This window comes from Chrysoperla carnea, chromosome X (assembly GCF_905475395.1).
Source record: "Chrysoperla carnea chromosome X, inChrCarn1.1, whole genome shotgun sequence".
Taxonomy (NCBI): Eukaryota; Metazoa; Arthropoda; class Insecta; order Neuroptera; family Chrysopidae; genus Chrysoperla; species Chrysoperla carnea.
The window spans coordinates 34,514,185-34,531,346 of NC_058342.1; the positions used below are offsets into that span (position 1 = coordinate 34,514,185).

The 17,162-nt window shown below is 31.2% G+C and overlaps 2 protein-coding genes across 3 annotated transcripts in view; one reads left to right on the top strand and one right to left on the bottom strand.

Moving 5' to 3' along the window:
• Window positions 1-304: 304 nt before the first annotated feature.
• On the bottom strand, window positions 305-7,221 carry LOC123302652 (PHD finger protein 7-like). The gene is made up of 7 exons (XM_044885692.1): window positions 7,089-7,221; window positions 6,923-7,024; window positions 5,581-5,705; window positions 4,359-4,643; window positions 3,605-3,712; window positions 3,073-3,288; window positions 305-2,404 (listed from the first exon to the last, which is right to left on the bottom strand). The coding sequence occupies exons 1-7, from the start codon at window positions 7,197-7,199 to the stop codon at window positions 2,272-2,274; spliced, it is 1,080 nt and encodes a 359-aa protein (XP_044741627.1). The 5' UTR covers window positions 7,200-7,221; the 3' UTR covers window positions 305-2,271.
• Window positions 7,222-10,929: 3,708 nt separating this feature from the next.
• The window catches only part of LOC123302581 (plexin A3), a 381,571-nt gene continuing 375,338 nt past the window's right edge, over window positions 10,930-17,162 (top strand). For both annotated transcript variants that reach the window (XM_044885562.1, XM_044885563.1), the window contains exon 1: window positions 10,930-11,029. The gene's annotated coding sequence lies outside the window, so the exon portion shown is untranslated. The remainder of the gene's footprint in view (window positions 11,030-17,162) is intronic.

The following is a 17,162-nucleotide window of genomic DNA, read 5'->3' on the forward strand; positions in this document are numbered from 1 at the left end:
ATTTTACAAATAAAATTTTTTCAAATTTTTAATAACAATATTGTAATATAAATACAGGATGTTCGGAAAATTGAACTCAAGGCATGGAAAGTTTGAGAAGTTTAATTTGTATATCATCTTTCATTGTTTTCCAAACACCCTGTTATTAAATGAAAAATTAAAGACAATAATATAAATATATATATATATAAATATTCGAAGTTTTAATTGGAAAATCTCATTGGAAAGAAGAAAGAATAACATTAAATGAAAATTATTAAAGGAAAATTAAAGTTATTAATATAAATATATATAAATAATCGAAGTTTAATTGGAAAATCTCATTGAAAAGAAAGAACAAGAAGATTTGAGTCTAACAGAGCATTCAGAGGCGAATTTCAACAATCACTTTCTCATAGAGCAAAAAAGGCACCATTATCGGGCAGGGCCTAGGTTGGCATCGGACCTAAATTCGCCCCTGATTGCATTAAAAAATTGCAAAAACAAAATATAAAAAAATTTCCCTGATGTTAAATACTTTTAACATGAGAATTAAGGCCATTTGGTGATAAATTTTTTAAAAGATTTAATTTCCGGAAATTTATTTTTTTTTTTGGTCTGACACAAAAATCAAACGAATTCGATTTAAATTGACACATCTCAAAGAAATTTCTATATTTACAACTACTACAAGAATTGATTCGATTTCTCACTGATTTAATTCCATTTTCTTTGGAAAATTGTTACGAAATCAATTCTAGAGTCATCTAATAATATTGGAACAAAAGGACACTTCTTTAAGTATTGACTTAACGTCCGGATCTTGTATTAAATATACGAATACAAAAATATTTTGACATTATAAACATTCAGAAAAAAAGGAATCATTAAGGAATGGGGGCTGCGTTCAGAACCCACTTTTTTAGAAATTACATATTTTATTTTGCTAAGGTTTAATTCAAAGAGAAAATGTGAGGAAAAATCAATTTTAGGAGGTAAAAAGCAAGCATTTCAAGGTAATTCAAGGGATCAAGCATTTTAATGTAATTTTAGGCAATCACAATTAACAGGGATACAAATTTTTAGACATATAGACTTATTAACCTTTCAGAATGATGCGAAAGAGAGAGATACAGGGGTGAGTGCTTTTCTCATCACTTCAGTCAAGTCGGTTAAACAAAAAACAATTCGGATGGCTTCGTTATATTTCGACTATTTACGTAGGTACACTGTGTTTTTAATGACAGTAAAATATTTTTTTCAATTTTAGGAAATTTCGCTCTTGGCGCTCCGCAATAGCATAAGATTTCCTCTTTGTGGTACAAAAGGCGACCAGTCTGAAGGGTTAAAATTGAGAATGATTGGATATTTCCTTTGAAAAATTGTTTTCGACCTTGAATTAAACCTTATTTTTAATCGAAATTTAATTTAAATGGAGCCGGCTCCAGATTGGAGAGTACGAAAATTAACACGTGGGAAATAATTTCTGAATTCAACCCATAAAAAATAACAATAGGAATGTTTCCGATTCCTAAAACATAACCTCATAACAAAAATAATCCTTAAAACTAGTACAAAAAAAAATTATAATTGAAAATGGACATTTTCATCCTGGCCAAAAATTTTCTTAACATTTATAACATTGAATAAAAACACTTTAAATTTTTAAAAACATTGATTTAAAATTTTAGAAAACAATTTTCATGTAGAAAAATTCAACTAATTAGGAAAACTAGGAGTCATAAATTTGAAAATTTTAACAAGTACAGTCAAAATTGGTTATAACAACGATGGAAAATGATACTCGGTTAAATTTTCTAGCTTTTTTTTTATATACATATTGTTCGTCTCGATGTCCTGAACAAATGTTCTCACGGACACGTGCTTCCAAAATGCTTCCTTGTATGTTTTTCCCCTCCAAAAAAACGGAGGAACAGTACTACATTTGTTTCAAGATTTAAGCAAGACAGAAGAGAACTGACCGACTGAGGGGTCCTAAAACTTTTATGTACCTCTTCGTGATGGACCCTGTATATTTCATTTTACCTAAATGGCCCCTTAAATGTTGTTATAACCGATTTTTGACGACAATTACACAAAACATGAAACACAAATTTGAAAAATTTATCTATGTACAATTTTTGGCATTGATATATTCCAAAATAATGGATCATTTTGAAATTTGAAATAATTTTTGGCGTACGGAATTCATAAATCATTATTAAATATTTTGGGAAAAAAATAATATATAATTTTAAGGAAACTAGGATTTTTATTTGGATCATCATTCATTCAAGCGTTCAAACGGTTTGATTCGAAACTGGCCCACTGATAGCTATTGCAATACCATGTTTCTTTTGAATCACAGCATCTAAAATGAGCGACGAAGTTAGGGCAGTGTCCGCATTGGATAGTTCTCCAATCCCTGAAAAATTATTATAAATTATAATAACAATAAATACTTGGATTACCGAGCTTTGCTCGTTATTTTATCTTTTTGGTAAATTAAAGTTTCATAGATAAAACGACTTTTTCTAAAAATGAAAACTAGCTAGAACGATTTTTCGACTCCGGAACTCCTTTCATACTAAATTTCATGAATATCATTGGAACCGTTTCCGAGAAAAGACGACGTTTTTTAAAAATGAAACCTAGCTAGATAGATTTTTCAACCCCAAAAACTCCCTGCATTTTAAATTTCATGAAAATCTTTGGAGCCGTTTTCCGAAATTCCTGTACCCTCTTTGAGAACAATATCTCACCTGAAGGCGAGACGTCTCCGGGTAAGAGAAGTTATAGGATTCTGTCGAAATGCAGAAAGCCCACAACTTCTCCGCTAGGATTTCTTCGATAATTGATGGATTCAAAGTTTCGGATCCAAACATTCTAAATCTAACACCTGTGGATTTCTTTAGGTGCAAATAAACATGTATGGAGGTTTCATCGTCCTCCATACAGACCCTGCAAGTGGAATCATCTGAGATCCCATGTTATGAAAGGAGAAGAGGTCAATCGACAATGTCCTGTCAAGAGGCATAAAAAAATGAATTTCTTTGTGACATTCTGGATGTGTTAGCAAAAAAAATTACTTACCCTTGGTTTGAAAATGCATATCGCCCATTCGGATTAAGACATTCAGCGACAGAGCATGGTTTTGCTTTTGAATCAGTTGGTTCAGGTGGTAATTCTTCCCGTAATGCTGCTTGGCATGGTTCGCAAAGGAAGGAATCTGTTAGAAGTTGAAAACCGCCGCAGGCTCGATGAGCATTAAAGGCGACACAACGACTACAACTTATCAATTCCCATAACCTAAAAAAAGACCCCATCAATTTTCAAAATTTTAGCTCAATTTGGCGAAGCTGTACTTAAATTCAAAACCATAAAACCGTGAAAAAACATAAAATATTAAATTTTCTAACTTCTAGCTCAACTTGGCGAGATTGCACTGAAGTACAAAGTTATAAAAACGTCGAAAACATATTATTTCGATTTTAAAAACTTTAGCTCAATTTGACGAGGCTGTATTGATGTTCAAAGCCATAAAAACCGCGAAAAAACATGATACTTTAAATTTTCTAACTTTCGTTGTCCCAATTGTAAATATATTTAAATTACGAATACTTACGAATTTAAACGATCGGTATCGCGTGAATCGGCTTGGCATTCACGCATACAGCACATGTTGCTATAAAATAAATCATTAAAGGAACCATTCTGTTCCCACGAAGCTTCACTGAAAAATACAACAAAATTATCTAAATAAAAGTGAAAAAAAAACAATTAATTGAGTTAATGTATAGATAGTTTTGATTAAGCAATTTGTTTTTTTACAACATTTAAGTAAAAAATGATAGTCACTCTTAGATAGCTGCACATACATGTCACACACTCATAACTGATCCTTTACATTCTCGACCTATCGTCCATCGTTATTGAGATATCGATATTTTATTTTTTCAGTTTTCTCGAGTCTTTTTAAACGAGCGTACGTGTTCGAAAATTTGATGAGACCCTCGCGGATTTCTCGAGACAATTGCGACATTGAGAAATTGGGCATGTGGCTCGCAGGTTAAAAAGACTCGAGATAAATGAAAAAATAAAAATTGGAAATTTTTTCGATCGATATCTCAATAACGATGGACGGTAGATCAAAAATGTAAAGGGCGTTAATTGTAGATCGTCAGAAAAGCTACAAAAAAGTATCATAGAAAAGTTTTCGTATATCAACGTATAACCTAGTTAGTATGAAAAAAAATGAATTTAATCCTTTTTTTCAAGATGACGGAAAATTCATAGGGAAATTTCGGTCGACAATTGGAAGTTAAGCTTTTCTAGGCCTTCTTCAAATGTATATAATGACTAATAATTATAAAACTTACCGTAGAGGACAAAACACGCCATTTTTTAGTAAACAGTTAACAAAGTCTATACGGCTTGAACAATTTGGACATTTAACATCGTAGCCAGCATTATTTGCATATTGTTGGGCACAGACGCGATGCAAGAATGTTTGTCGTTTGCAACATGTAGCCCAAACAATCGAACGACGTTCACGGCGCACATGAATATCATCCAAACAAACCACGCACATTACTTCTCTGTCAGCTGACTTCAACAAAGTCATTGGAAGGCGTTGTACTCTATGATGATCTCCACAATAACTCCTACATTAACATAGCATAAACAAATTCGTTAACAGCAAAATTCTCGTCGAAAAAACATAATATTTCGATTTATAAAACTTCAGCTCAATTTGATAAGGTTGTATTGAAATTCAAAGCCATAAAAACCGCGAAAAAACATAATAATTTGATTTTCTAACTTCTAGCTCAATTTGACGAGGCTGTATTGATGTTCGAAGTTATAAAAACGTCGAAAAAACATAGTATTTAGATTTTCAGACCTTTAGCTCAATTTTACGAGACTATATTGAAGTTCAAAGCCATAAAAACCGCAATTAAACCTAATATTTTGATTTTCTAATTTCTAGCTTAATTTGGCGAGGCTGCACAGAAGTTAAAAGTTATAAATACGTCGAAAAACAAAATATATCGATTTTCAAACCGTTAGCTCATTTTCACGAAGCTATGTTGATGTTCAAAGTAATAAAAACCGCGGAAAAAACATAATTTAGTTTTCTGACTTCTAGCTCAATTTGGCGAGGCTGTATTCAAGTTCAAAGACATAAAAACCGCGAGGAAAACATAATATTTTGATTTTCTAACTTCTAGCTCAATTTGGCGAGGCTGTATTCAAGTTCAAAGCCATAAAAACCGCGAAAACAACATAATATATCGAACTCAATTTAGTAAGACTATACTGAAGTTCGAAGCCATAAAAAACTTCGAGAAAAAAGTGATTTTTCTCATGAAAATTTCTCCCAAATTGCTGAAAACATTCCCCGCTTTTAAAAAATCGAAATTCTTAGATTTCGACGTTTTAATGGCTTTGAACTTCAGTTTAGCCTAAAGGGTTAAAAATCGGTGTGACGTCTGAGTTAGTGTCACAGATGCGCTCTTGTTTGTGAACTTTGTAGCACTCCTTCGAAATTTTTTGACCAAAATAACTCGTCTACATAAATATATATGTTTTTACACTTACGGGAAATTACCATGAAATTCATGGCTTGAACCTTTAGCTAAACCACATGGCAAATGGAATTTTGTTTTGCAGTGTTTTTGTTGGCAATGTATGGTGGCGCCTTCTTTTCCACAATAAGAGCATCTCTGAAAATTTCAAGAATACTTAATTAGATTCAACTTTCAAAATTACGATCGTTTTATCCGGTAGCCATTGGATTGGGTTGAAACATCAACGAATCAAATTGAAACGTCTCAACAAGTATTTATAGGCGATTTGAACTCTAGATAGATCGGGAACCGTCATGAAGAACTCGGTATTTAATAACTCTGGTCAAAACGACTCCGGTAAAAATAACTAGACATAAAAATCATCTGGTACCAAAACAACACGCTATAAAAACAACTCGCATTAATCCTGCGACCTCGTTTACTCATTGATCCACGGATTAGCCGTGCCTTAAATGTAGGTGAGTTAATAATAATAATAATAAAACAAAAGGGGAGTACCGCAAGTGGATCCCTGGCACCTAGACTACGAGTTCTCTATGCTATCCTTGAGAACAATCTGTCACTCGAAGACAAGACGTCTTCGGTTAGGAGACGCTATTAAAATCGGATGAAGCTTAAGGATTTTGTCGAGGCCAAGCGCCACGCAGAAAGTCCACAGCTTCTACGTCGGGATCTCTTCTAGAATAGATGGATCCAAGATTTCGATCCTCACGGAGAACCGAGTTAAATTATAAAAAAAAAACTGAATTTAATGAAAAAAAAAAACACAAGGAAATTTCGATTGACAATTCGAAGTTAAGCTTTTCTAGGCGTCCTCCACGTAATATCAAAAATTCAACTTGTTAGGTTCATATGATTATCTACCCCGTTTTTTCCGACGTAATGACTGGATTATAAATTTTAGATTTGAGAGTAAAAAAGAGGTTTTTGGCTACATTCCCAAGCATTTTGAGCAATTGGATAAATATATTTTAAATCGTTTCACCAATATAAGTTTAAAATTGGTTATACCCCCCTTGAACAAAACTAACCAAATTCAATTACAAACAATTCATGCAATTTTTGGATTATTTATCCAAAACACCGGCAACCTGAGTAAAAACAAAAAACAAATTACCTTAACGATAGTTTTAAAGGAGTCATTTTTACTAATTATTCGAAAATTTTAGGTGGGAAATAAAAAATGTCAAAGAACTGTATATTTTGATAAACATAACCTGAAATCTGTTAGAAATTATAAAAAAAAAAATGGTTGCCGTACACTTAATTGTATGCATAACATGACACTCAAAAATGGCGGGAATGTGTTATGAAAAACTATAAACAAAAAATATTAATTTCGAAAAACTCACCGTTTTACGGCTTTCTTTCAACTCCTTGCGAATATCAACCGGCAAAAAACCGAGAATACCTTCGTTATCAGCTCCATTTTGATTGATATTATTACTTAACACCTATTAAAAAATTCAAAATTTAATTTTTTTTGTGAAAAATGATTTTCCAAACGTTTTTACGTACCAAACAATAATAATGACAAACGATATCATTAGCAATAAATTTTTCACCTAAGAGTGGATTGTTTGTTGCTTTTTTGCAAAATTTGCATCTTTTTTGAACTAATGGTTGCATTTTTTAAATTAATTACTTTTTTTAAAACAATTAATTGAAAAATTTAATAATTTGTTTGTTTAATTAACACAAAATTTTTGATCACACAATTTTACCGGTAACAAATTGCTAACTGATATATTTTGTTTTACTGTTTCATATGAAGTTTGTCGTTAGGTGATAATCAACAACCAACACCAACCTAAGAATAAAAAATTTTTCTAAACATCTAAATAAAAATTAAAATATTTTTTAGAATTATAATAAAATTTAATTTAATAAAATTTTAAAATATTAAAATTTTATCAAATTATTTAGTAAAAACAAAAATATTGTTTACAAAAATGTAGGGGATTTTAACTGTAAAGTGTATGAACTCCAAACAACATCTATATACAAACAAAAATGAAGCCTCCTGACAAACTGTTCGTATTTTTTAAGAAATACGCCAGTTTCTCTATGATCCAAAATACGAGATTAGCTTTTTTGAAATACAAACTTTGCGACCTTCTGAAAGAGATACCCATGGTTAAAGTTGATTTAACTTAATGTACGGAGCAATCGGATATCGCTTTCGGAAGATTTTATGCACCTGTACAGTTATTAAGTTGATTCTGTTCAGGTGTAAAAACCTTCTGAAAGAGATACCCATGGTTAAAGTTGATTTAACTTAATGTACGGAGCAATCGGATATCGCTTTCGGAAGATTTTATGCACCTGTACAGTTATTAAGTTGATTCTGTTCAGGTGTAAAAACCTTCTGAAAGAGATACCCATGGTTAAAGTTGATTTAACTTAATGTACGGAGCAATCGGATATTGCTTTCGGAAGGTTTTATACACCCGACACAGTTATTAAGTTGATTCTGTTTCAGGTGTAAAAACCTTCTGAAAGAGATACCCATGGTTAAAGTTGATTTAACTTAATGTACGGAGCAATCGGATATTGCTTTCGGAAGATTTTATACACCCGCACAGTTATTAAGTTGATTCTGTTTCAGGTGTACAAACCTTCTGAAAGAGATACCCATGGTTAAAGTTAATTTAATCCAAACCTGTCAAATTATTAACCTGTTAAAAAATAATAAAAATAAGTCTTTTTTTTTTTTAACTAATTAATTTAGCAAAAATTTGCAAGAGTTACTAATTTCGAATTGTTTTTCCCATTATTTAAATGTATGGAGCAATCGGTTATTGCTTTTGGAAGATTTTTATGCACCTTACACATTTATTAAATTAATTCTGTATCAAGTGCAAAAAAATCTTCTGAAAGAAATAACCATGGTTAAAGTTAATTGAATCCAGAGTACCACTCGCCAAGAAAATTATTAACCTTTAAAAAAAAATTGATTTAGATTATTGAAGCCATAAAAATAAGTCATAAAGAATTTTTGAGTCGTTTCTATTCCCAAGAATAGAAACGAGTAATTAAACTAAATTTTTTTTTTTAACTAATTAATTTAGCAAAAATTTGCAAGAGTTACTAATTTCGAATTGTTTTTCCCATTATTTAAATGTATGGAGCAATCGGTTATTGCTTTTGGAAGATTTTTATGCACCTTACACATTTATTAAATTAATTCTGTATCAAGTGCAAAAAAATCTTCTGAAAGAAATAACCATGGTTAAAGTTAATTGAATCCAGAGTACCTTCGCCAAGAAAATTATTAACCTTTAAAAAAAAAATTGATTTAGATTATTGAAGCCATAAAAATAAGTCATAAAGAATTTTTGAGTCGTTGCTATTCCCACGACTTAGTTGTAGGAATAGAAACAAACAATTAGACTCAATTCTTTTATTATAAAACACAATTAAATTTCGCACGTGACTTACTTGACTTACTGGCTTCACTTATTTCCTTTATCTCCTGTGGGAGCACAGGGCATCCAGAAGAGCTCTTCGTCCGTCACTGTCTCCATCAAGCGCTTTCAGCTCACCACAAATCTTGTTCACTTCCTTCGCTTCTCCCTCAATTGTCCTTTGCCATGTTTCTCGGAGTCTTTTTTTTCTTCTTGCTCCTTGCATATTCCAATCTAGGACCTTCCTTTATACTGCTGCTTCCGATTTTCTCAAATCCTCATTTGAAGTATTATCTGGTCAGTAAATGTTTATAACCTGTTGATAAATACTTGGAGCTGAAAACGTAATTGAGTTTAGCAACACAGACTTTACATTTATATTAAAAATGCGAAGGTTTGCCTTCTTTGAGATATTTCAATTTCCCCAAAAGATGCAGTGGACGCTATTTTGCTCTTAGATGTAAAAATCAGAGGGTATCGTGTTTTTTAGTCTTTTAAGTAAATCACCTTGGCTACCTCTTAGTGTGCGGTCCTTATAAAAATTTGCCTTTTCTCTTTTTAATAGTTTTCGTAAATCAACTTGGCAATCACCGTCTTGAAGCTTCTTTCTCGTACAAATTCCTCTTTTTCTCTTTTGGCCATTCACCGAGGTCCCTAGCCTCTGATACTATCTGAATTTACATACAAATTTTACAACATTCGATCCCAATCTGGAGGGCCTGTAGAGATGATTTCGATTTTGAATGCTGATATTTTTCTTTGAAAATTTTAAAAAAACCATTATATTGGTTGCGTTTAGCAGATGTGATCGCCCAATTATTGCTCGGTTCGAATCGGAAACCCGTGTATCTTAAAGAAAAAATAGATGATCGATACGACCAATACTGAGCGATAAATTCAGCTAAACGCAACCATTATAATCAAATTAGCTCACGTGATCAGTTTAGGCCGTGCTAGGCTAAACAATGTTTAGCTTTTTACGATTTGACGCTGCTGAAGATATTTTTTTCAGCTAGATGAATTCCTAATTTGACGCTCAAAGCTAACGTCGAGCGTCATCATGAAGGTTTGACGCTGAAGATAGTTATATTTTTTTCCGCTAGGTGAAATTAGTGGCTCAAAGCCATGGTCAAACGTCATGAAATTACATCTTTATAATTCCATCTTCTTGAATGTTCACCGCATCTCCACATTAGACTGTGAACACGGAAATCAAAACATTTGACAATCTTTGTAAATAGTTCAGAAATATACCGGTAACTTTAAACAAGCCTTCTTTACCAAACAAAATATACAATACCTATTTTTAAGATGAAAATTTTCTTAATTAATCAAAAGAAAATCAACCCGATTTAAATTTGCCCCTAGAAAAAAAATTCATGTAATATATATTTCAAAATTTAAAAACATTTTTAAAAGATATTATTTGGATGTAAATACGCATGCGTATATTGGCTGGGTGGGGTGAAAGTACCAACTAACGAACAGAATTGTTAGTTTCCGAGATAGCTGTTTTCAGTAATGGAATTGCAGAGTAGAAATTAGTATTGAAATAATGTTTGAATACATTATATAAAAAAAATAACACAAACAGTAGACAAGTTTATTGAGTGAAAGAACACAGTTTTTAAAAATCAAATAATTCTATGAAGTTTTTAAAATAAAAAATTTTCTAAGTGTTTTCAATGAAATTTTATTGTAAATAATTTCAACATATCGAAATATTTTTAATTCACGTATAGTTTTTATTCGGTTTTTTCATCACAAACCATGTGGACATTAATTGTAAAATAAAATAAAAAATTATATATATATATAAAAGTCGATACTGTGGTTTTTTTATAAAAAACAATCAAAAAAACAGTTTTAAAAAATTTTGGTGCATTTTGAAAAACGAAAACACAAAAAAAAATTAAGTGTGACAGTTTTTTTTCTCTCTGTGAATTAAGTGTTTTTTAAAATTTTTCCAAGTTTTTCTTCAAAAAAAATAATTATGTTTGTTAAGTGAAAGTTTAATTTTTTCTGTGTATCACATCTGGAAAGCTTTCTTAGGTTTGTTTGAGAAAATTTTTCGTATAGTAAATGTATTATGGGCGGTATATAAAATATGTATTTGGAACCCCCCAAAAGAAAAATTTTTCAGTAATTTTTTTGTGGTACTGAAAAAAATAAGAGATTGTAAATCCCACTTGTTGCCATAAAAACTATTTAAAAATAGAATTTAAGTTTTGATTGTGAGTCAAAATCTTCTCAGCGTTGACCTATGTTTTTTTTTCTGTTGTGTAGCTTTTTTTTTGTGTGGTATTGGAGAGAGATTGAGTCATCGGCGTTCATTTGTTGTTATTATTTCAAGAGAGATATCTCTCTTAAAATACAAAAATTTAAATATCCGGTTTATTTAAAATACAATTTTTTTTCGACCCCAAAAAATTGACGTTTGGGTGTAAACAAAGCTTTAAAATTCGATAGTAATCTTTTTTTTTGGATAAATTGAATAAGTTTTTAAAAATCGTATTTAATCGCCCAAAATAGTTTTGATAAAATGACATTTGAGAAAAAGGCGTGTAAACAAAACCTTTAAGATTTCGAGTTACAGTTTTTTGGTGTTTGCATGTTTGATATTATTTTCTTTAAATAACTTTGGGTTTTTCCCATATTATAAAATTCAAAATGACGAATTTTCTTATTTCGAAAAACATTTTTTCAAGTTTCCATTAATTTCTAATTCTAATAAAATTTTTTTTCCAATATTTCGAATTTCAAAAATAAAATTTTCATTTATTCGAAGAAAAATTAAGGTATTTTGAAGAAAATGTATTTGTTTTATATAAAAGTAGTTAATTTAGATTTTTCTATTATTTTTAATTCGAAAAATACCATAATTCGATTTAAATCAAACAAAATGAAACTTTTTCGATTTTTTTAAACTAAAATCGCTATGAAAATTACTTATTTTCGCAAGTTCCAGACAATTTTGATATGAAACTTCAAATATAAAAAGTTTAAAATGACAGATTTTCCAAATATTTAAATATATGCCAAAAATATTCAGTTTGAGCCCAAACTCAAAAAATGCCACTCGAAAAAATAAAATAAAATTTCATTCGAGTTAGAAAGATATCGCAACTTGAAAATTTTTCATGATTAGAATTATATTTGAAGAAAAAATAAAAGGGGTTTAGACTTGAACGGAAAATTTGGCAAAGGCCCCGAAAATATTTGAGGTTCGAATTTTTTTTTAAGTTTACACAATTTTAGAGTAAGCCACGGCACAACTTTTTCCGCCGGCCGATTATTTGATCTAATGTAGAACCGTGGATATTGATCAAAGTGCGTTTGGACCTGCTATGGGCTCAATTTTGGGCCGAAGGAAAGAATAAAAAAATGTTAGTTTGTAAATTTGAATTTAGACTAAGAGTGCCTAAATTTACAAACTATTTGATTTTTTCCCCAGGCCCAAAATTCGGCTCAGAGCAGACCCAAACGCATTTTGATCAATATCTCCGGTTCTACATTAGACAAAATAAATCGACCGGCGGCAAAAGTTGTGCCGCGACCTACTCTAACAAGGTGTAAAATTTAGCCCAACCTAAACAAATTCTAATCTCAAATATTAACCATTTTTTTGAGGTCTGAATTTTTCCAAGTTAGCTCAGAAGTCGAGGTATTGACTACAAAACAAGGATTATATTTTTAGGTTACAAAATTGCATTTTTCGGTTTATAAATTCAATTTTACGATTTTCCGTATTAATGCAGTTACCACGCCCCCCCCCCCCTCCCTCTTCAACTTTAGTTAACCAAGTATGTGTTGAAACCAATAATCTCTATTTTGACACCCCCTCTGACAAAAAAAACCTGAGTACGCGTATGTGTACATCCTTAAAATTAAAAAAAAATAGCTCATCAAAATTTCCTCTTAAAAATGAAACTAAATTTCGAGTTAATTCATTTTTTTTTCAAATAAATATGCTAAATAAGCAAGAAACTCGAGTATTACTAAAAACTAATTACTTGTAAAAATTTATTTGCTACATCAGTTCTAAGAATTGTTTTACTTCATAACTCAACTCACATAACTAAGAATTAGTGATGAAACGAATATTCGCCGTTTTTTTAACATTCGGTCCAAAAAAAAAAAAACTATGCAAACGCTTTACGACTATTTTTGACAAAAAATCATCCTCATTTTGTATCATTAATTGCAAAATAACCCAAAACTTCACTAATATCGACTTTACTCATATTTTTAAATCACTTTTTAGTTATTAGAGCAATTATAGTAAACTAACCTCAAATAAAGTACAATCGCAGGCGTTCCGAAGATCTTATATCACTTCCAAGTGCCTCTGTTCGCAAAGTTGTTGCGGCTATTACAGGACTCTGGTTGGGCGGCAAGCATTCTGAACGTTTGGGCCTGGAAGTGTATCACAACTACGCCAGGAGCTGTCACAGTCGTGAGAAGTAGAAGACAATATCTCATCTTCTCTGTCACTGCCCAGCTCTTGTCATGAGGAGATGGACTTACTTGAACCAGCCTCTCTTTGACGATCTCTACGACCTGGAGTCCGTCGACGTCAAAGCTCTCTTGCTGTTTTTAAACAGCTCCAAATGGTTCATGGAGTAGTGGCCTAGGATGTGTCAATCCTTTTTCGATATCACAACGGACTTTATGATCTAAGTGTGTTCCACCCCAGGTCAACCACTCTAACTAACCTAACCTCAAATAAAAACAACTGAATTTTGCTTTTAATGGATTTATAAAAAGGACTCATGCTGGAGAAATAATATATAATAATTAATGAAGTTAATAGGTTAGAATTTGTGAACGCTTCATTTGAAAGTTAACATTCACATTCGCGTACAAAATTCAACATTCGTTCCATCACTAGTAAAAAGTAAGAAGCTTGGTGTGCTGAGCTGATTGAGTGTTTGCTGCATTCTGGGTTATCAATAATGACTCATTTCATTAATAAACTTTGTGTTGCCTTTAGGCTATCATCAAATATGTTATTACCGTGCATGTTATCTAAAACGCGTGCGATGTCACCGCCGTCAATCGACTAGAATTTGCTAACTCGCTGTTTTTGGATCGAAGTTTCCAGAGTAGATTTATAAAATTAGGATTTTAACCTGGAATAATCTGCAACAAAACGTAAGATTTTGTTAAGAAAATTCAAACATTATTTATTATATTTCTATGGAAATTAAAATTACTTCGTTGATAAGATTTCATCAAAAATTTTAAAGATATCCTGTGTGTACACTATGACTCAAAAAAAACTTGATAAGAAAGTAAAATAGTCATTATTAAAATTAAAATGCAATCTTAAACATGTTTATTCTTGTTTGAAAATTTTCTATTTTAAATTTTTATTGTTGTTAGGTATTGAACTAAACTGAACTGACTGAGTAATAACTTAATATGAGTGAGTGTCTATATAACTTATAGTCCAAGAGCCAACCACTTTTATTTTGTTTCTGTCGCCGCTCTTGGACTACTGGAAACTTTTGTTTGAAACATTTTTTCGTAAACATCACTGTTTACCCGTGAGGGCGCCAATTAGGCGGAAATTTTATAATATGTTCTATACTTGATTATCAGTTATGTATGTGTCACATGTTTGTATGTGTAATGTGATAAAGAAATCAACACTGACTATGCATGGTATTTCAACAATTAACTCAGTCAATTGTTTGTTTTCACTTGTTTTTATATAGAAATAGTCAATAAACTGGCTTCAGCTCTATTGTTGGTTTTTTTTGGGGTCGATGGCTCTTAGACTAATACCGGTAACTGTACGATGTAATGGCCTTCACATACTTGTTATGAGACATCGCATATGTGTTCATATTAGTTTAGTTGAAGTGTTTGTTGTATTAAAGCTATGTTTTAGAATTATTATTATATTTTATATAAAGTTTATTATTTATTTTATAAATATTTTAACATAAAAAGTATTGGTTTGCTTTATATTTTAATGAATCAATTAATAAATTCATCTGTCAAGTCTGAGTTATACTCATACATTCAGGGTTACGTATCATTAGTCGAAGAAACGAAACACTAAAAATGGTCAGTTCGAAAAATTTAAGCAGTTAGTCGGATTTGAATGCGGTTTATGGAATTCGTTAGAGCGTCAGAAAGTTTTGTGTCCTAATTTGATATATACGAAATTTAAACAAGTGAAAACAAACAATTGACTGAGTTAATTGTTGAAATACCATGTATAGTCAGTGTTGATATCTTTATCACATTACACATACAAACATGTGACACATACATAACTGATAATCAAGTATATTACATATTATAAAATTTCCGCCTAATTGGCGCCCTCACGGGTAAACAGTGATGTTTACGAAAAAATGTTTCAAACAAAAGTTGTTTAATTTTTGATAAGGAACATTTTTTACATTTAAACTTTTGTTCTATCTCTAACGGTTTACAAGGTGGGTCCTAGGGACCCAATACCCAATTGACCCATGATGCTCATTTACGAATTTACGAACTTGACCTCACTTTTTACGTCCTGAGTACGCTGTAAAAATTTCAGCTCGAAATCTTTTTTCGTTTTTGAGTTATCGTGTCCACAAACGGACGGACAACCGGAAATGGACTAATTTGGTGATTTTATGAACACCTATGACAAAATTTTTTTCTTAGCATCATTATTCTTAAGCGTTACAAACTTGGGACTAAACTTAATATACTATGTATATTTCATATATACATGGTATAAAAATATTTCTTCCTCGAAGTGGTATCCATTCATGATTAATTATCGTTCGGAGGACTCAGAAATCGAAGTCTTAATTAAACAAAGCACACACTATATTAATGTCCAGTGATGAGCTTTGTTATAATTGATACCTAAATTTCTTGCGAATTTTTTTTTTTTTCTAAAATCAAACTATGTTTAAAGATCTGAGTATCATTTTCATCGAATCTTACCTGGATTCCTGGCTACAATGAACATCAAAAGTTCTTTCAAATTCTCTTATATATATATATAATTCGATCGAGGGTCAATTTTCCAAACGATTCGATATGGGATCCATTGTCGAGTTATTTTCGCGTACAAGAAAATGAAGTGTCGTAACTGTAAAAAAAAATTAGTAGGAAGCACAAAAATACTTTCTTGTGCTTCCTAAAAAAAAAAAAAAAACAAAAAAAAAATGAAAAAAAACCTTTTTGTTGAATACCATTTTACAATCATTGATGAAAATTTAAAAAAAAAATGTCGTCCCTAAATGCCATGATGAATTATTATTTAAAAAAAAAATCACCATGACATAAAGGGACTACATTTTGATTTCGTCACGTTTCGACTTCTCTTTCGATGAATACCGATGTTTTTAACGATACAATGTCAGATGTATGCTTTGTACTAAGAATTTGAATGACATTCGGAGTACAGACCATACATCTTACACTAAACCGTTGTTAAAAAAAATAGCGCCACTTTATCTGAGACACGCTATAACGACGAATTTTCAAATCATGTATGAAAACTGAAAAAGAAAATGTAAGTCTTACATGCTATTTAGAATTATTAAAAGCAATCTACATGGCATGTAATACTTAACATTTTAATTTCGAAATTTTTCGATGAATATCGATGTTTGTAACGATACAATGTCAGATGTATGATTTGTACCTCTGAATTTGAATAATTACATTCGGAGTACAGACCATACATCTCACACTAAACCGCTGTTAAAAAAAATAGCGCCACTTTTCTGAGACACGCTGTAACGATGAATTTTCCAATCATGTATGAAAACTGAAAAAGAAAATGTAGGTCTTACATGCCAGTTAAAATTATTAAAAACCATCTACATGGCATGTAAAACTGAACATTTTGATTTCGTCACGTTTCGACCTCTCTTTCGATGAATATCGATGTTTCTAACGATACAATGTCAGATGTATGGTTCTGCCTTTGAATTTGAATTACATTCGGAGTTACAGACCATACATCTCACACTAAACCGTTGTTAAAAAAAATAGCGCCACTTTTCTGAGACACGCTGTTTTCTGAGACACGCTGTTTTAGAACATCCTGTAATGAGTGTAAATGTTATTATCACATTATTTTTAATAATTATCACTATGTGATTTCATTTGAAAACCACGAAATGATTCCGCGGGTGCGGTTTGTTTTTAAATTATAAAAAAATCA

Excerpts from the sequence above, each read along its gene's own strand:
- LOC123302652 (XM_044885692.1), bottom strand. The coding sequence starts at position 7,199 with ATGCAACCATTAGTTCAAAAAAGATGCAAATTTTGCAAAAAAGCAACA. Across the intron at positions 5,706-6,922 it reads TGAAAGAAAGCCGTAAAACG|AGATGCTCTTATTGTGGAAA; the intron begins GTGAGTTTTTCG and ends TGAAATTTTCAG. Across the intron at positions 3,289-3,604 it reads GATACCGATCGTTTAAATTC|GTTATGGGAATTGATAAGTT; the intron begins GTAAGTATTCGT and ends GTCTTTTTTTAG.